This window comes from Myxine glutinosa, chromosome 2, assembly GCF_964187855.1.
Source record: "Myxine glutinosa chromosome 2, kmMyxGlut1.1, whole genome shotgun sequence".
Lineage (NCBI taxonomy): Eukaryota > Metazoa > Chordata > Myxini > Myxiniformes > Myxinidae > Myxine > Myxine glutinosa.
Window position 1 is genome coordinate 172930170 of NC_136262.1, and position 20779 is coordinate 172950948.

A 20779-nucleotide genomic window follows, 5' to 3' on the forward strand; every position below is an offset into this window, starting at 1 on the left:
TGTGTTACGTTTCCTACCCCTCTTCCCCAATCCCACCCCCCATAACCCCGCCCCCCCCCCCACTCCCTCTACCTTCTACAGATCTACCGATGTCCCTGTTCTCGACTGTTGATGTGCTTCCCTCTCTCTCTCCCCCTCCTGTCTCCCACTCCCTTTATTACACGTTTCAGGTGTTTTCTGTTTGTGTCTGTGTTTTATGTGTTGCTCTTACACGAGCCTCGAGTTTGTATACAAAAAAAAGTAGCGGATAAAAGAATAACATCACTCAGTGAAAGACCACAACTCGAGTGAATAGAAAACAACAAACAAATGAAAATGCTAAACAGGAGAACTAAACCGATCAATTGGTAAAATAATACCGAAATCATCCCTTGAAGGAAGTCAAGAGTGTGTGCTTTGCAGCGGCACTACTCATTCAAAGAAAGTAATCTGCAAACAATACTGTAATAAAAACAAACCAGGCCCAAGCACCAGAGATAGACAGAAACCAAGCATCACCATTGAAAGGGAGACTGAAGACACAGGAAGAACAAATAAGAAAAGAAACGGGACAAATGCAGCAATTCAGAAGAGGAAACAAGGCCCAAAGCTAAAGAAGATAATCGAAAAAATAAAAAATATGTAACATCGAAGACAAAGACAGTTAATGGGTGCCCAAACCCAGGTCCGGTTTATTTCCGCCACACTCACTCCCAAACCCAGGTCCGGTTTATATTCGCCACACACACTCCCAAACCCAGGTCCGGTTTATATCCGCCACACACACTCCCAAACCCAAGTCCGATTTATATCCGCCACACACACTACCAAACCCAGGTCCGGGTTATACCCTCCACGCACACGCAGCAACTAGTCAGGTTCACTATGTTTTTTCGTTCAAAATCATGGTAGATTAGCAAATCTCTGATGCCTTGGTATCTCTCCCAGGTTACTCCCTCCTCAGGTATGATAGACCTGAGCCTCGTCCTGGAGGTGGGGTTGCTATCTTTATAAAAAAACTCTCTTCCTCACTCGCCCTCCACTGCCCTCTCTCCACCTCACCCCCAGGAATACCTTTGGCTACGGCTTCCCCTTCGCTCCCACCTTTTGTACATATGTGTGTTGTACCGTCCACCAAACAGCGATGACTCCACCTACATCTCGCTGTCTGATAATATGGACCAACTTCTATCTACCCATCCCAACTCTCTCTTCCTCATATGTGGTGATTTCAATTGTCACCATGCCAGTTGGCTGAGTGTGGGTACCTCTCTCACCAGCCATGGCTCTTCAGCAAAGGACTTCTGCGACTCACTGGGACTGACACAATCTGTCAATTTCCCGACCCGGATCTCAGTCAACGGAGCATCTTCTCTTCTGGATTTGGTTATGACAAACTTCCCTGAAAATGTCTGCTGCTCTTCTTCTGCTCCAATCGGCTCATCTGATCATGTGCTTGTCAAAGTGGACATCTCTCTGACCATTCTCAGAGAGCCTCCTCAGCGTCGACGAGTCTGGCATTTCACTCAGGCCAACTGTCACGGTCTTCAAGCAGCCATCAATCATCTGGACTGGTCTCCCATCTCTACCGCCTCTGACATCAACTCATCCTGGGAATTCTTTCAAAGTAAATTGCTCTCTCTCATGCACAGATTTATCCCATCTCGTCTTCAGTTGTCATACCCTTACTCCCGTCCATGGTACACGGAATCTTGTGGTGAGGCTGTTGCCCTGAAACAACTTGCTTTCGTCTCCTGAAAAGCAAATCCAACGGAAGGAAATCTCATTCCCTTTCACAAAGCCCGAAACAAGTGTGTGTCCACCCTCAGGAGAGCCAGGAAACAATATCTCACCGTTCTCAAGACCGAACTCTCTTATCTGTCTCCCTCTTCCAAATCCTGGTGGCGTCTGGTCAAATCTGTTTCTGGTGTTTGTTCCCCCTCCATCCCCTCCCTCACCTCAAACGGCTTAACGGCTGACTCCACACGTGAAAAAGCTGAATGCCTCAACTCTGTGTTTGCCTCTAAATCTTGTGTCCCAAACCCATCCCTCTCTGTACCCACCGTACCCAGTCGTACCCAGCTGCTCCTGGACTCTGTGTCCTTTCCTCCTGACAAGGTGGAAAAGTTTCTGTCAACCCTCGACTCTGATTCTGCAACTGGTCCTGAAGGCATCAGCCTACGGGTCCTAAAATCATGTTATTCCGCTCTTTCACTCCCTCTCTCTGTTCTCTTCACCCTCTCTTTTGCTCAAGGTCATCTGCCATCTGCTTGGAAATCAGCCAACATCACCGCTTTGCACAAAAAAGGTGCAAAAACAGATCCCAGCAACTACAGACCAATCAGCCTTCTCCCAATTATCAGCAAAGTCATGGAATCCATCATTGCTTCAGATATGAAATCTTTCCTCTTCTCCAATGGCTTGATCTCTGATCATCAATTTGGTTTCAGACCTGGTCACTCTACTCTGGACATGCTGCTTCTGCTTTCTCAACAATGGATGGAGGTCCTCAACGCCAAACAGGAAATTAGAGCTGTCTCCCTTGACATTTCACGTGCCTTCGATACGGTCTGGCACCCTGCTCTGCTCACCAAACTCTCCTCCTTTGGTATCCATGGAAATCTCCACGCATGGCTGGCGGACTTCCTCTCTGGTCGTAGTCAACGTGTGGCCCTGAATGGGTTTCTCTCATCTCCTCTTCCTGTTCAGGCTGGAGTTCCCCAAGGTAGTGTTCTGGGCCCTGTGCTTTTTCTGGTCTTCATCAATGATCTCTCTGACTCTCTTGAAAATCCTCTCTATCTCTTTGCTGACGACTCTACTCTCTGTCGCTCCATTCCTCATCCCTCAGATCGGCAGTCTGCAGCCTCCTCACTCTCTGCAGACCTGGACAAAATCACAGACTGGGCAAACAAATGGAATATTTCTTTCAATCCTGATAAATCTCACACTCTTACGATGTCTCTCCGAAAAGACCGACTGGAAAACCCTCCCATCCACTTTCTGAATAATCCTCTCCAAGAAGTTCTGTCACTCAAGCTTTTGGGTCTCACTATTTGCCATGATCTTTCCTGGGAAAACCACATTTCAAATCTGGCCTCCAAAGCCAGTTGCCGACTGGGCATCCTCCGTCGTGCGAAGTCCTTCCTTGGCACACCTGAGCTCCTCACCACATACAAGGCTTTCATCCGCAGCTCTATGGAATACTGCTCTCCCCTCTGGTCTGGTGCTCCTGCCTCACACCTAGCCCGTCTTCACGCTATTGAAACCAAAGCGTTCAGAATCATTGGAATCTCCCGCGATGAAGCTAACTCTGAGGGCCTTTCACTCACTCACCGCAGGCAGGTTGGTGGTCTTTCTGTCTTTTCTACCGACTCCTCTCCGGCCTTGCCCCCCCCCCCCCCAGCTCTGTCTATGCTCTGTCCCCCAAATATACCTGCAAGACGCACAAGATCTAAGATCTGCCAGTAAAACCCTCTTCTGGTGAAACTTCCAAAATCAAGACTCTCTGCTCACCTTCACTCCTTCATTCCTCTTAATTCAGGCTCCGGAACAAACTCCCTCACTCTCTTCAATCCCACTCCTCCCTCCAGGTCTTTAAAACAGCTGTTCACCACCATCTCGTATCTTCCCCCATGCAAAACCTTGATCTTTTCTACCCCGTTAAAATACCCCAATCCACCTCTTTCATTGTCCAACAACTTCTTTCCTGAAATTCCTAGTAGTGCTCCTTTGCTTTAATACCGTGTACCCCTCCACCCCCCCCCCCCCACCCCCTTTCCCCAGCCCCAGCCCTCTCCCTTTCAGAGATCTCTCGATGCCCTTGTTCTCTACTGTTGGTGTGCTTGTGCGTTTCCTCTCTCTCTCTCTCCCCCTCTCGTCTTCCGGCCCCTTTATTGTATGTTTTATGTGTCCGTGCATGTTTTGGTGTTTAATGTGTTCGCTCCTACACGAGCGTCGACTCTATATACAAAACAAAAAAATAAAAAAATAAAGATAAAATTAAATGAAAAGGTTCAATTGAGAGGATTATGAGGTTGAAATTAAATAACGAGGTAACATCGATGTCTGAATCTCATGATATATGAGACATACAAACATAGATTACATTTAGAGTTAATTAGCTACTTATCTGACAACCTGGATGTAAAAATTTTTTAAAGGGATACATGCCTTTTTGCACATCGACGTCATGAATCATCATACCGAGTTTCAAAATGATCAGTTGAGCTGCATCGGAGGAGAAAGGGAAAAAAACAACAAAATATGCTAATGGCCCCACTGCCAGAAGGAAGGATGGAAGGACTGACTGACTGAAGTACAATAGACAAAGAAGGATCACAGGAATGGCTAAGAAGAGGTCAGCTCGACTGGGATGGAGAATGAATCATCATAATAAATGCCAAAAACAAAGGACACTATTCCAACGGCTTTAAAACAATAGTGGGACTGAGTCAATCGGACAAGTGTAGGTTCTGCAAGGTAGAAACAGAAAGTATGAAACACGTCCTATCGGGATGTAAAAAAAAAAAAAAACACACGTCAGAACAGCTGTAAACACAAAGGCACAACAAGGTATGTCGAGTAATCTCCTGGCACATCTGCAGAAATATAATAAACGGTTCTAGTTCTACAAAACTCATGGAAACATGAACCAAAAGCGCTCATTGAAAACAAGGACATAATGGTCACGTGACCTGATGATCCAATCCAGCGTGAACATAGAAAACAAAGCATTGTGGACAGGACATAGTATTCAGATACAAAAAGGAAAAGCAGGCTTTGCTAATTGAGGTTTCAGTAACCAGTGATTTTTGTGTAAATGCAGAAATCAAGAAAATGACCAAATATCCAGATCTCAAGAATGATGTCAAAATACAGTATATTGGAAGCTGGAGAGAACTGGAATTGTACCGGTGATAATTTGAGCACAAGGAATGATGAAGAACCTCACCTACATCTTCAAAAACATCCTTGAGAATATTACTACAAACTGATTACAGTTGGAGGGTGTCCGGGGCTTGGTGACGATCCTGAAGAGCACGCTCGAAGAGATTTGCTCGGAACAAAACTGAGAATAAGAAGACTTCACAACTTGGTCCATGAATCGAGGTCTTTCACCGAAAACTCGGTGAATACTTCAAGTCCTGTGAGGACACCGTTCCACCTTCTGAAACCCACATATGGATCAAACAAACAGCAGCATGCATGCACGTGCGCACGCACGCACACACACACACACACACACACACACACACACACACACACACACACACACACACACACACACACACACACACACACACTTGGAGTCAGCCGTCAGGGCAGTGATGACATATTGCTGGAGCCCAATGCCAAAGGTCTGCAGTGTGATGTGTATACAAGGTGCTCAAACGCAAACTTGATATGCTCCAGGGTAACTGTGCAGGTAACCGTGCAGAAACATCTGTGCAGGTACATAGACAGTACTTCATCAACATCTGCGTAGGACCTCCAACAGACTTATTAATTCTACGATTCAATACTCGACACTTACGCCTTTAATCTTTCAAGTATCAGGGACCAAACGCAGACTCAATGCAAACATTGAATGATACTCACTTTATCTGTCCTTCTTCTATAAATTCGAACTGTTTCAGAATAAATCCGATGAACACCTGAACAAAAGGAAACAAGGTAAATAAAACGGTCAAACTTTATAGCTGGGCATTCTATGCAATATAAACCGTGGCACTTAAAAATGGTACCAGGTATTCAGCCACATGGAAATGGTACGATACCTGCAGCATAGTCCGGGTACAAATCAATAACTTGAACAATCTAATTAGAATTTGGAGGGTAATTATAGAGGGTCACCTCGCGAGGGACACTCACCTGTGAGCTGCCTAGCCTGGGGTTTGAATCCCGACCCAACAAGAATCAATGCGTGTGCCATCCCTCGGATGGACATTAAGCTGGCCATCCCATCTGGCCGTATTAGTGGTGGACGTTAAAGATCACACGATGTCCGCAAAGAGTAGGCGAGCTAACGCCGGCAACCTCAACAAATTACAAATCCATGCTCTAACTTACAGGGGGCACTGCATCCGCAGCACTACCGTGCCCACCAGTAACTGATGCTAAACCACATCACATGCTGCATACAAACGTTCATGACAACATAGCCCCATTACGTACAAAAAAAACGCCAGGTTTGAATCTCCCCTCTCTCAGACAGACAACTTTCCCATCTCACCTTTCCTGCAATCTTCCTCAAAATCTCCTCTCAATAATCTCATTCTACGACCATCTTATTTATTCCCGGTCCTCCAACTTCTCTTTCTTTTGTCAATGGAGGGCCTTTCCTCAGTTCATTCGTAAGATATACCCCAATCATGATGTCGACATGCAGCATCCCGAAACCAGCACCCACGTAGATTATTATCCGCCGTCGCACCGCCAAGCGAAAGGGGAGCCATGGTTTTCCCCTCCATCCGTGTGTCCGTCCGTCCGTCCGTCCGTCCATCCTTGCGTGCGTGCATGCATAAGCGAAGGACCTCATTCGAATTTGGTGTGTGGGTGCAACCCACGTCAAAATCCAAGATGGCCGCCGCCATGTATGTCTGAACCTTGTGAGCGGAATATCTTGAAAAACAAGTGAAGTACCAACTTCTCATCTGGTGTGTGGGTGTATCTAGGCATAAGGAAGAACGCTATTGAAAATTGGTTCGCCACGTCAAAATCCAAGATGGCCGCCGCCATGTATGTCTGAATCTTGTGAGTGGAATATCTTTAAAAATAAGCGAACTACTGCGTCTTCCACTTTGTCAACTCACATCACTTCACCGACGGGGGACCTCGGCGTAACGCTTGTAACATTTAGTTAGGGCTTCCTTGTTAGCCCGTCCCATGCACAACAGGAGACGGGGTTTTGTAATCACTCCTGTCTCTCTGTCTGTCTGGGAGCCTGTCTGGGAGCCTGTCTGTGTGTGTGTCTGTGTGTGTGTCTGTGTGTGTCTGTGTGTGTCTGTGTGTGTCTGTGTGTGTCTGTGTGTGTCTGTGTCTGTCTGTGTCTGTCTGTGTCTGTCTGTGTCTGTCTGTGTCTGTCTGTCTGTGTCTGTCTGTGTCTGTCTGTCTGTGTCTGTCTGTGTCTGTCTGTCTGTGTGTCTGTCTGTCTGTGTGTGTCTGTCTGTCTGTGTGTCTGTCTGTGTGTCTGTCTGTGTGTCTGTCTGTGTGTCTGTCTGTGTGTCTGTCTGTCTGTGTGTCTGTCTGTGTGTCTGTCTGTCTGTGTGTCTGTCTGTGTGTCTATCTGTGTGTCTGTCTGTCTGTCTGTCTGTGTCTGTCTGTCTGTGTCTGTCTGTCTGTCTGTGTCTGTCTGTCTGTCTGTGTGTGTGTCTGTCTGTGTGTGTCTGTCTGTGTGTCTGTCTGTCTGTGTGTCTGTCTGTCTGTGTGTCTGTCTGTCTGTGTGTCTGTCTGTCTGTGTGTCTGTCCGTCTGTGTGTCTGTCCGTCTGTGTGTCTGTCTGTGTGTCTGTCTGTCTGTGTGTCTGTCTGTCTGTGTGTCTGTCTGTCTGTCTGTCTGTCTGGGAGTCTGTCTGTCTGGGAGTCTGTCTGTGTGTCTGTCTGTCTGTGTGTCTGTCTGTGTGTCTGTCTGTCTGTGTGTCTGTCTGTGTGTCTGTCTGTCTGTGTGTCTGTCTGTGTGTCTGTCTGTGTGTCTGTCTGTCTGTCTGTGTCTGTCTGTCTGTCTGTCTGTGTCTGTCTGTCTGTGTCTGTCTGTCTGTCTGTCTGTGTGTGTCTGTCTGTGTGTGTGTCTGTCTGTGTGTCTGTCTGTGTGTCTGTCTGTCTGTGTGTCTGTCTGTGTGTCTGTCCGTCTGTCTGTGTGTCTGTCTGTCTGTGTGTCTGTCTGTCTGTCTGTCTGTCTGGGAGTCTGTCTGGGAGTCTGTCTGGGAGTCTGTCTGGGAGTCTGTCTGGGAGTCTGTCTGGGAGTCTGTCTGGGAGTCTGTCTGGGAGTCTGTCTGGGTGTGTGTTTCTGTCCGGGCCATAACTTTTTTTTACCATTTGAGCTATTCTTATCAAATTTTCACCAAAGCTTTATAATGACAATATGGGGAAGACAAATTAATAATTTTATCAAAAGGTCAAAAAGTTAAAGGTCAGTGTCACCTAAAATCATTTTTCATCCAATTGACCTGAATTTTCAGTTTACCATTTGAGTTTTGTCATCTAACTTTCAACAAAGCTTTATTATGAGAATATGGAGAAGGCAAATTAACAATGTGGTCAAAAGGTCAAAGGTCAGCATCACATAAAATCTATTTTCATCCGATTGTCCTGAAATTGTAAGAACTTGTATATCGGGTTACTGAATTGGTTAACTAATCAAAAGGTAGGAGTCAATTGTTTTGTTTTCGATCAAAGGTAGGTTACATAAAATTGTCAATTTTGTACAATTGACCTGAAATTTTAAGAAATTGCATATAATTGGCGAACCAATCAAAAGCTAGAAGCTTCCTTTTTTTTCTTTCTTTTTTTTTTTAGATCTTTTCTTCTTTTTCGGCTGTCCGTCACTAACGACGATGACCGTGAAGGCGTATGGGTCAGCACATGTCTGCATGTCAATGGGAGGCGAGACCAGCATTGTATAAAAATCCTCTGTTGCAATGAGGGCAAAATAAATGTATTGGTCGGTTTTTATTGCCGACTTTGTGCCGCTGGAGATGACGACGTTGATATTCATCCTCTCTTTGTTGCAAAACCATCTCAACCGAGTCGTAGACAACAGTTCTCCACTGTTTTGTTTTTAATCTCTGGCAAGTTCTTCCCAGTTCCCTATGTTAATGTTGCTTTCTTCAGATGTCTTTTCACAACGTCTTCGTAACGTAGCTTTTGTCCTCCAGGTACACGATTGCCCTCCTTCAGCCCACCATAAAGTAAAACTTTTGGGAGCCGATGTTCTGGCATACGAATGACGTGAGCTGTCCATCTAAGATGGGCATATGTAATTAATGCCTCAACACTGGGTATCCCAGCTCTCTTTTGGACTGTGGTGTTGGGGACTCGGTCTTGCCAATCGATTCCCAAAATGCTGCCGCAGATGTCTAATTGCAAGCTCTGAGTTTCTTCATGTGGCTCCTGTAGAGAGTCATAGCTTCCACCGAGTACAGAAGTGCAGTCATCACCACAGCACGACAGACCTTGATCTTGGTTGTGGTTCGGATGCCATGCTGGGAACAGAGACGTTTGGTCAGACTTCCGAAAGCCTTTGATGCTGCTTGCATGCGGTGTGCAACTTCGGCATCAGGTGAGTTGTCATGTGTTACGACACTCCCAAGATATGTATAGATGTTAGCACATCTAAGGGCTTCTCCATTGACAAGTACTTTGGGTTGAATATTCGTGGCAAAGCTATTTCTATCGGTTGACTAAAAGAAAAGTTCAGTTTTGCTGGTATTAATTTGGAGTCCGAATTGTTTTGCTGCATTTGCAAAACGATTGGTGATTTCTTTTGGTGATGCTGTGAATGGGCAAAGTGAATGGGCAACTAGGGCTGAATCGTCAGCAAACAGAAGTTCTCCAACACATTCTACTCGCATCTTGCTGTTGAAACGCAGTCTGGCGAGGTTGAATAGTTTTCTGGTTCTTCTGGTATGGATATAAATTGCAGTACTGAGATGTTGTGACATGCCGTTAAGGACTCCAGTTAGGAACAAGGTAAACAGAGTGGGTGCTAACACACAACCCTGTTTCACTCCATGGCGTATACCAAACGGGTCAGTGACATTACCTACCACAGAGACTCTGCCAATCATCCCATCATGGAACTTTTTCATGAATATTGATGAAATGATCTGAACAGCCATAGATCTTGAGTATCTTCCAGAGGGTTTCTCTGTCCAGTGTCGAATGTTTTTGAAAAGTCGACAAAGTTGAATTTGGTTTCCGGTCTTGCTGGCGAGGGTTCGTTTATTCTCAGCTCTCCACGCTTCTCATCGAAATCGAAGTTAAGTCATTGTTCCCATTTGTATTTTCGTTATAACTGTATTTATTTTATGGTGTATATATTGTCTCCCGACGAAGATTTTCGGTGCAAATCTTTCATACCTGTATTGAAAATCGTGTTAATTCGCGTCGTGTCTTGAGGCCTTGTACAGTGTACACTGTACAACCTTGAGGCTTTGTTTTTCTCTCAGCGGTCCGTCGTTTGTGATCCAATAACTTTCGTTCTCTGTTTTCCCAGTCTTTTCACCCCATAGCCTACTTCCTTGTGTAAATCTCAACTAAAAAAAAACAAAAAAAAAACATTTCCTTCTCTGTTCTCATTCGTTTATTCATTCTTATTCGTTCGTTCGTTCTTCGACCACGTGTTTCTCCCCCATTTCCCCAGATAGATTGTCAAATTTCAACTCGTTATTTTATCGTCCATGCGTTATTGTTTGATTATAGTTAGTTTTGGTTTGAATTTCCTGTAACTCGTAATTAATTAATCGTGTCCTGCTCCTCGTTTGCGGCCTTGTAGTTGTACCCCCGTCGGTGTTTGTTAACTTAAGCGTGTTTTGCTTGGCTCTTAGTTTTTTCCCTTCTACCCCGAACATAATACTCTGTCTAACGTTCTATATCCCCAACCCCCCCACCCCCCCAAAAAAAAACAAACAAAAAAAACATTTATTTTCCTTTCTCCACGTGTACTGTTGTCTCATCCTGTATTTTCTGTCCAGGTGTGCTGTTCGCCCCGCCCCCATTATCTCCTTGCCATCCACCGTTTGCCCTGTTCACGTGACTCGTGGTGGTCTCTCTCGGCTCTCCCCCCGTTGGTATTTTGTGCATATAAGATTGTTCACGGTTCTGTTTAAATATTATTTAAATATGTTTAACCTTTCCCCTTCAGTGTTTTACTCAGTGGTATTTTACAACACGCTGTTTTTCTTACTATTTAAAAGGCTTTTCTCAATTTCTTCTCCAACTCATTCCACTTCAAAAAAAAGAAATTCAATATATTATACGTCTCCCTCACTACATGGTCTAAATTCACATTCATTCCATCCCTCCTCCATCGTTCTGAATCGGATTGCTAACTTGAAAATCACAACAAACCCAATTTGTTTTCAATGTTCGTCTTTCATTAATCATCCACTTTCTAAACTCCCCTCTTGCCCCTCCCATCCAAATCCCTCCCCTTGCACCTACACTCCTAAACTCCCACCTTGCCCCACCACTCTTAAACTCCCCCCCTACCCCTCCTCCTCAAAGCTGCCTCCTCCCCACTTCGTCTCCCTTCTATCTCATACCTCCACCCCCCCCAACCTTCTACTTTCCTCTGCCCCCCCTCAAACAACCCCTCACTGTGCCTCTTCCCTTCACCATCAAACCTTTCATCCTCCTCATCCTTCCCTTTCTTGGAACTCTTCTGGAATCTCTGACACACTATCAACTGCTCTCCCTACCTCCCCCTCTCATCCTTCATCTTACCCTACTCCTGCCCTCCCCTGTCCTGTACCCGATGCTCCCCCTCTCTCTTCATTAACGGAATGGACCTCAAACATCCGGGGCCTTCGCTCAAACCTGACTGATCTCTCCATACAGGTTGCTTCTGACAATCCAGACTTGATCTGCTTAACAGAGACTTTCCTCCTTCAAGATGTCTCTGATTCCTTAATATATCTCTTCCTGGTTACTCCCTCCTCCGGTATGATAGACCTGAGCCTCGGCCTGGTGGTGGGGTGGCTATCTTTATCAAAAACTCTCTTCCTCACTCTCCTTGCACTGCCCTCTCTCCTCCTCACCCCCAGGAGTACCTCTGGCTACGGCTTCCTCTCCGCTCCCACCTTTTGTTCATATGTGTTCTGTACCGTCCCCCAAACAGTGATGACTCCATCTACATTTCACTGTCTGACAACATGGACCAACTTCTATCCACTCATCCCAACTCTCTCTTCCTCATATGTGGTGACTTCAACTGTCATCATGCCACTTGGTTGGGTGTGGGTTCCTCTCTCACCAGTCATGGAACCTCAGCAAAGGACTTCTGTGACTCACTGGGATTGACACAATCTGTCAATTTCCCGACCCGGATCTCAGCCAATGGAGTATCTTCTCTTCGAGACTTGGTTATGACAAACTTCCCTGCTCATGTCTGCTGCTCTTCTTCTGCTCCAATCGGTTCTTCTGATCATGTGCTTGTCAAAGAGGACATCTCTCTGGCCATTCTCAGAGAGCCTCCTCAGCGTCGACGAGTCTGGCATTTCACTCAGGCCGACTGGGACGGTCTTCAAGCAAGCATCAATCGTCTGGATTGGTCTCCCATCTCCACTGCTTCTGACATCAATTCTTCCTGGGAATTCTTCCAAAGCAAACTGATCTCTCTCATGCACAGATTTATCCCATCTCGCCTTCAGTTGTCTTACCCTTCCTCCCGTCCATGGTACACTGAATCTTGTGGTGAGGCAGTTGCCCTGAAACAACTTGCCTTTGCCTCTTGGAAGGCTAATCCAACTGAAGGCAATCTCAGTTCCTTCCACCAAGCTCGGAACAAGTGTGTGTCTACCCTCAGGAGTGCCAGGAAGCACTATCTCTCCTCACTCAAGAATGAACTCTCAAACCCGTCTCCTTCCTCCAAATCCTGGTGGCGTCTGGTCAAATCCGTTTCTGGTGTTTGTTCCCCCTCCATCCCCTCCCTTACCTCAAATGGCCACACAGTTGACATCGCACGTGACAAAGCCGAATGCCTCAACTCTGTGTTTGCCTCAAAATCCTTAGTCCCAAACCCATCTCTCTCTGTTCCCACCCTTCCCAGTCGAACCCAACTGTTCCTGGACTCTGTGTCCTTCTCTCCTGACAATGTGGAGGAGTTTTTGGCAAACCTCGACTCTGATTCTGCAACTGGACCAGACGGCATCAGCCCACGGGTCCTAAAATCCTGCTCTGCTGCTCTATCTCACCCTCTCTCTGTTCTTTTCACCCTATCTTTTGCTCAAGGTCATATGCCAGCATCCTGGAAATCAGCAAACATTACCGCTTTACACAAAAAAGGTGCAAAAACAGATCCTTGCAACTACAGACCAATCAGCCTGCTCCCAATTATCAGCAAAGTCATGGAATCCATCATTGCTTCGGACATGAAATCTTTCCTCTTCTCCAATGGCTTGATCTCTGATCATCAATTTGGTTTCAGACCAGGTCACTCTACTCTGGACATGCTGCTTCTGCTGTCTCAACAACGGATGGAGGTACTCAATGCCAAACAGGAAATCAGAGCTGTCTCCCTTGACATATCACGTGCCTTCGATACGGTCTGGCACCCAGCTCTGCTCACCAAATTCTCCTCCTATGGTATCCATGGAAATCTCCATGCATGGCTTGCGGACTTCCTCTCTGGTCGTAGTCAACGTGTGGCCCTGAATGGATTTCTCTCATCTCCCCTTCCTGTTCAGGCTGGAGTTCCCCAAGGCAGTGTGCTGGGCCCTGTGCTTTTTCTGGTCTTTATCAATGATCTCTCCGACTCTCTGGAAAATCCTCTCTATCTCTTTGCTGATGACTCCACTCTCTGCCGCTCCATTCCTCTTCCCTCAGATCAGCAGTCTGCAGCCTCCTCACTCTCTGAAGACCTGGACAAAATCACAGACTGGTCAAACAAGTGGAACATGTCTTTCAATCCTGACAAATCTCACACTCTTACTATGTCTGTCCGAAAAGATCGACTGGACAACCCTCCCATATACCTTCTCAACAATCCTCTCCAAGAAGTTCTGTCACTCAAGCTTTTGGGTCTCACTATCTGCCATGATCTTTCTTGGGAAAACCACATTTCCAAGCTGGCCTCCAAAGCCAGTCGCCGACTGGGCATCCTCCGTCGTGCGAAGTCCTTCCTAGGCACACCTGAGCTCCTCACCACATACAAGACTTTCATCCGCAGCTCAATGGAATACTGTTCTCCCCTATGGGCTGGTGCTCCTGCCTCACACCTGGCTCGGCTTCACGCTGTTGAATCCAAAGCTTTCAGAATCATTGGAATCTCCCGCGATGAAGCTATCTCTGAGGGCCTTTCACTCACTCACCGCAGGCAGGTAGGTGGTCTTTCTGTCTTCTACCGACTCCTCTCCGGCCTTGCTCCCCCAGCTCTCTCTTTGCGCTGTCCCCCAAATATTCCTACAGGTCGCACAAGATCTGCCAGCCACCCTCTGATGGTTAAACTGCCGAAATCTCGGCTCTCTGCTCACCTTCACTCTTGCATTCCTCTTTTCTCCCGCCTCTGGAACAAACTCCCACACTCGCTTCAATCACACTCCTCCCTCCAGGTCTTTAAAACAGCTGTTCACCACCATCTCTTATCTTCCCCCATCCAAAACCTTGATCTTTTCTACCCCCACTAATTCACCCCAGATCCACGTTGTTTGAAATTCCAACTTCTTTCCTGGAAGTCCTGGCAGTGTCCATATGTTTTATACCTCTCCCACCCCCACCCTTCCCATGCCTCCCCCCCAAAGCCCTCTCCCTCCCACAGTTCTCTCGACGTCTCCGTGTCTCTCAGTCCCTGCTCTCAAATGTTGTGTTTGTGTCCTTCCCCCCTCTCTCCCCATCTTGTCTACCGCTCCCGATGTTATTTGTTTTATGTGTCGGTTTATGTGTCGGTTTGTCTTTCTGTGTGATTAATGTTCGCTCTTTCACGAGCCTCGATCTTGTATACAAAAATAATAATAATAATAATACAACTTATAAGTCATGATGCTGTTCTATCGCTTTTTCCTGTAGTTGTCGAAGACTCAATATCATATCATTTGTTGATCTTCCAGCACGGAAACCACATTGACTTTCATGGATGACACGTTCTGAGATGACTTTCAATATATCGAGGAGGACTTTGGTTAGAATCTTTCTTGCAATTGACAGTAAGGATATGCCACGATGGTTTTTGCAGTCTGTTCTGCCCACCTTACGATGAGTGCGTCCTTGTAGTCCTGTGGGAGCTTCTGCTTGTCCCTGCATGCATTGTAGAATGTGAGGAGCTTCGATCTGAGCTCAGGGCCACCACGCTTAAACACTTCTGGTGGAATTCCATCAGGTCCTGGCAACTTTCCACATCTAGTTGCCTTGATAGCTTTGTCAAGTTCATTTGCACTCATTGGCAAACTCATTTCTTCTTGCACAGGTAGCTGTTTGAGGTGGTTTAAAGCATTTGGACTGACATTTTCATCTTTATTCAACAGAGTCGAGAAATTCTCTTTCCAACGGTCAATGATATCACGTTTATCTGCGAGAAGTTGTTTTCCATCTAAACTCTTAAGGGGTAGAATTGTATTTGTTTTTAGGCCATAGACTTCCTTTAGGGCATTGTAAAACCCTTGAGAGTCGTTCCTCGCAGCTAAAGTTTCAATCGCTTTTGCCTTGTTTTCCCACCTGCTTTCTTTCATAACACGAATTTTCTTTTGAACCTGTGCTTTAGCTCCTTTAAACTTTTCCTCTCATTTGGGTGTTTTATTTGAAATGTAGTCTTTGTAGAGTTTTTGCTTTTGCGGCAATAACTTTTGTATGCATACATCGTTATCATCAAACCAGTGGGAATTTTTGCGCTTAGGATGCCCAAGAGTGGAATACGCAACATCGTAGATAGTTTGTTTGAGGGAATTCCACATTTCATTTATTGATTTCTCGTTTGATGGCTTTATAGTTTTTAAAGCTTGTGTGATTGCAGTTTGTAATTGAATTTGAGTCTCCAAGGACTTAAGCTTCTTGACATCAAGCTTTTTAGGTACAGTTGGAGCTGTCCTTCTTCTAGGTATGACCACCTGAAAGTCACAGGAAGTTTTTACAAGAAAGTGGTCTGTGGAGCATTTCGGGCCTTGCATGGCTCTTGTGTTAAGAATGTCTTTCATGTCTTTATGTCGAGTGATAATGTAATCAAGGAGATGGTAGTGTTTGGATCCTGGGTGTTTCCAGGTATACTCGTGATTATCAGGCTGGTCGAGGCTGGTGTTTGTGATAGAAAGATGCTGTTGAATGCGCAAACCAAGTAAGAGCTCCCCATTTGCATTACAGCTTCCTTTTCCGAATTTGCCCAAGGCAGGTCCATAGTTTCTGAAGTCACAACCAACCCGGGCATTCAGATCACCAAGAATGAGGATTTTATCCGCTATATAAATTGAACATACAACAGTGTTAAGCATCGAGTAGAATCAAAGGTCAAGACTGCATAAAATCATCAATTTACATTTTGTATTTTTCAGTTTCAAAGTTTTCAAAGTTTTTTTTTTTTTGGTATTTTGTTTTATTTTTGTATTTTCAAAGGTGAGTGAAGTGATTTTGTGATTTTGGTGATGTCAGAGTTCATGTCAGGTAAAAATGCGATACTTGAGAACAGCTGCATGGATTTAAATCAAACTTGGTACAAGTATTTATGATGATGTAATCATGTGAGCAGAGGCATATCGGTCGACGTCGTGACGTCCAAGAGTGCCGATCTAGTTTAGATCTAAAGCTCAAAGGTCAAGGCTGCATGAAATTATCAATTTTCATTTTTTTTTTTTTTTACCGTTTTCGTTATTTTGAGCAGTACAAATGGAAGACGGAACCACCTTTAGAAAAGGTGGTTCCGTCTTCCATTTGTACTGCTCAAAATAACGAAAACGGTAAAAAAAAAAAAATGGAAGACGAAGACAAATTATTAGGAAGAAGAAAAAGTCTGAAGACAAATGGACGCAGATGGGCTTTGTGTTTTCAGATGCTTTCTAGTTTGAATCTTTTCTTTTTTTTGTGTACAAAGTCGAGGATTGTGTAGGAGCTAAACCAGAATGGATTAGGCTGCAACAAACCAAAGTGAACAGCAGAAAGAGGGGGACACAACAGCGTTGAGGAGCAAAATAGAGGGAGAATTGGACAAATAAGTGTTATGGGGACGACAGAGGACTAAGGGAGGACACACAGGGTACATATGATGGCAAAAGCCGCAAAATCTCAGGAAGAAAGCATTGGAAACTTGGAAAGAGGTGCGCTTGTGGAAGGTTAACGGAGGTAGAAAAGATCATGGTTTTGGATGGGGGATGATTTGAGGTGGGGGTGAACAGGTGTCTTGAAGACCTTGAGGGAGGAATGCTTTTGAGGAGAATGTGGAAGATGGTTCGACAGGTGGGGAAAAAGAGGACCGAATGAGTGGAGGTGAGCAGTAATCCCAGATTTTGGGAGTTTCACCAAAATGGGGTTGCTGGTTCACCACGTGCACCCTGCAGAAATCTTGGTGAGAGGGGAAAGGGGGTTAGCTGGAGATTAAGGTTAGCTGTGGTTGAAGGCCTTATAGGTGGATTGGAGTTCGGGTGTGCCAAGGAAGGTCTTTGCACGACAAAAGATGCCCATGACTGCCTTTGGAGGCCAACTTAGAAATGTGTTAGCCTCAAAAGCCAACACTTCTAAATTGGCCTTTTATTACCTTCGCAAAAGCGGAAGGTTATGTTTTGATCGCTGTGTATTTATTTGTATGTCTGTGTGTGTGTGTGTATGTTATTCGCATAACTCAAAAAGTATTCAACCGAATTGCATGAAATTTGGTGGGATGATTGGTTATTATACGGGACACATTTGATTAGATTTTGGGAGCAATCGGGTCAAAGGTCAAGGTCAAGGTCACGAAAAGGTCAAAATCGTATTTTTACCAAGTACAGAACAGTAGCTGCGGCGAAGGTATGCGCTCTACCGAGTGCCCGTTCTAGTTTGATTTGATTTTCCCTTTGCACTTACAAAGAGCTTACACTACTCACAATAAGTTAGGGATATTGTGGGAGTGAGTTAATTTTTTTTATAGGGTTAGGGTTATGGTATCGAAATCAAGAATGCTGTGTTTTTTCACACTCATTAATAACCATAGAATTAGGAGCAACAACATTTTTCAACATAATTAATACACAAAATCAACCACACCAAAGAACCTGTCAATATCCCTAAGTTATTGTGAGTAGTGTAAGTGTCACACAAGTGCAATTTAATATCATTTTTCAAGCTGTGATTCCTTAGCAAAAATAAAACTCAAAATTAAATAAATATACAAAACTGGTAGATTAAATGAATTCACTCGAGACCTCAGTGCAAAATGAATTCCAGGGGTGGTTTTGGCTGGCAACAATTTTTGGTTTGCATTTCACCATCTGTCGGATATGCTGGCAACCATTGCAGAAAACGGTGTGGCAAAAAATAAAGAAGACGTCATGCAGAGCACGATACTTGCAAAATCCCCCCCCCCCCCCACCCGGCCCCCCAAAAGTTTCCATTGATACAGCAAATTGTCCATTTCATGAAGATTATAATTTACGATCTTGATCAAAGCTTGGGTCAACAGGATGAAAAGTGACGATTTTTCAGATGAAAAATGATGATTTTAGAAGTTTGACCTTGAGTTGACCTTTGACCTTTTGGCCTCAAAAATAGTTGGTTTCCCAATTCAGTGAGGCAATACGCAAATGCTGTTCTATTTTCAAGTCAATCGGATGAAAATTGATGGATTTTCAGATGAAAATTGATGATTTTGGAAGTTTGAGCTATAATTGACCTTTGACCTTTTGACCTCAAAAATAGTTGGTTTCCCAACTCAGTGAGGCAATATGCAAATGTTGTTCAATTTTCAAGTAAATCGGATGAAAATTGACTTTTTCAGATATAAAGTGATTGTGGAAGTTTGACCTTGAGTTGACCTTTGACCTTTTGACCTCAAAATAGTATGTTTCCCAATTTATTAATTTTTTTGCATACAAGATCGAGGCTCGTGAAAGAGCTAACATTAATCACACAAAAAGCCAAACCGACACATAAAACACAAAAAATAAGGGGAGCGGTAGACAAGATGGGGAGAGAGGGGGAAGGACACAAACACAACATTTGAGAGCAGGGACATCGGGAGAAATGTGGGAGGGGGAGAGCTTGGGGGGAGGTGGGAGAGGTATAAAACATATGAACACTGCAAGGACTTCCAGGAAAGAAGTTGGAATTTCAAAAAAAAAAATTTATCTGGGGTGAATTAGTGGGGGTAGAAAAGATCAAGGTTTTGGATGGGGGAAGATAAGAGATGGTGGTAAACAGCTGTTTTAAAGACCTGGAGGGAGGAGTGGGATTGAAGGGAGTTGGGGAATTTGTTCCAGAGGCGGGAGAAAAGGGGAATGAAAGAGTGAAGGTGAGCAGAGAGCCTAGATTTTGGCAGTTTAACCATAAGAGGGTTGCAGGCAGATCTTGTGCGACCTGAAGGAATATTGGGGGGACAGAGCACAGAGAGAGCTGGGGGAGCAAGGCCGGAGAGGAGTCGGTAGAAGACAGAAAGACCACCAACCTGCCTGCGGTGAGTAAGTGAAAGGCCCTCGGAGATAGCGTCATCGCGGTAGATTCCAATGATTCTGAACGCTTTGGTTTCAACAGCGTGAAGCCGAGCTAGGTGTGAGGCAGGACCACCAGCCCAGAGGGGGGAACAGTATTCCATTGAGCTGCGGATGAGAGCCTTGTATGTGGTGAGGAGCTCAGGTGTGCCAAGGAAGAACTTCGCACGATGGAGGATGCCCAGTCGGTGACTGGCTTTGGAGGCCAGCTTAGAAATGTGGTTTTCTCAAGAAAGATCATGGCAGATAGTGAGACCCAAAAGCTTGAGCGAAAGAACTTCTTGGAGGATTGTTGAGAAAGTAGATGGGAGGGTTTTCCAGTCGGTCCTTTCGGAGAGACATTGTAAGAGTGTGAGATTTGTCAGGATTGAAAGACATGTTCCACTTGTTTTACCAGTCTGTGATTTTGTCCAGGTCTGCAGAGAGTGAGGAGGCTGCAGACAGACAATTTAGTGACTCAATATGCAAATGCTGTTAAATTTTCAAGTCAATCAGTTGAGAATTGATGGCTTTTTAGACGAAAATTGATGATTTTTAAAATTTAAACTTGAGTTGACCTTTGACCTTTTGACCTCAAAAATAGTTGGTTTCCCAACTCAGTGAGGCAATGTGCAAATGTTGTTCAATTTTCAAGTAAATCAGATGAAAATTGATGGTTTTTCAGATGTAAAGTGATGATTGTGGAAGTTTGACCTTGAGTTGACCTTTGACCTTTTGACCTCAAAAATAGTATGTTTCCCAATTTAGTGACTCGATATGCAGATGCTGTTCAATTTTGAAGTCGATCAGTTGAAAATTGATGGCTTTTCAGATGAAAATCGATTTTTAAAATTTGACCTTGAGTTGACCATTGACCTTTTGACCTCAAAAATACTTCATTTCCAAATTTAGTGACAATATACAAATGCTTTTCAATTTTCAAGTCAATCGGATTTAAAATGGCGATTTTAGAAATTTGACCTCCAGATGACCTTTGACCATTGACCTCAAAATCAATAGGCTTCTCAATTGGGACGACCTATACAACTTGGTGAAGTTTCGTGACGATCGGTTTGGAATTGTGACCTGTAGGCCAGTGACAAACAAACAGACAGACAGACCGACAGACCGACCACAAACGCAACCGACCAATATACTTGAAAAATCTTAGATTTTGCAAGTAATAAATAAGCCTCGTGGACAGAAGCTCCAAATCAGATCATTTGCGTCTCAAAGTCATTGAGGAATTCCGCGAAACAACCTTTATTAGTGCAATACATGCATACGGTTTCTCAGGGGTAATTTGGCTTCCACACAAATGCCAGCCAGCTGCACGCAATCTCGTCGACATCCACCAATCACGTCAGCCATCAGGGTGCTTACTTTATATGCCAATGAGAGGGAGACAATCTCGCTCAGCTTCGGCAGTGTCTGATGAATATTCAAAAGGACAACGCTTTGAACCAAGAAGCCCGACGATATCCAGTATCACATTATTTCCATGGTA

The 20779-nt window shown here is 44.7% G+C and overlaps 1 protein-coding gene across 1 annotated transcript in view; it reads right to left on the bottom strand.

Annotated features, from left to right (window-relative positions):
• Positions 1-20779, bottom strand: part of HTT (huntingtin) — a 778980-nt gene that overhangs the window by 392575 nt on the left and 365626 nt on the right. Inside the window, exon 34 of the mRNA XM_078772674.1 lies at positions 5578-5633. Coding sequence (XP_078628800.1) covers positions 5578-5633 — 56 coding nt within the window. The remainder of the gene's footprint in view (positions 1-5577; positions 5634-20779) is intronic.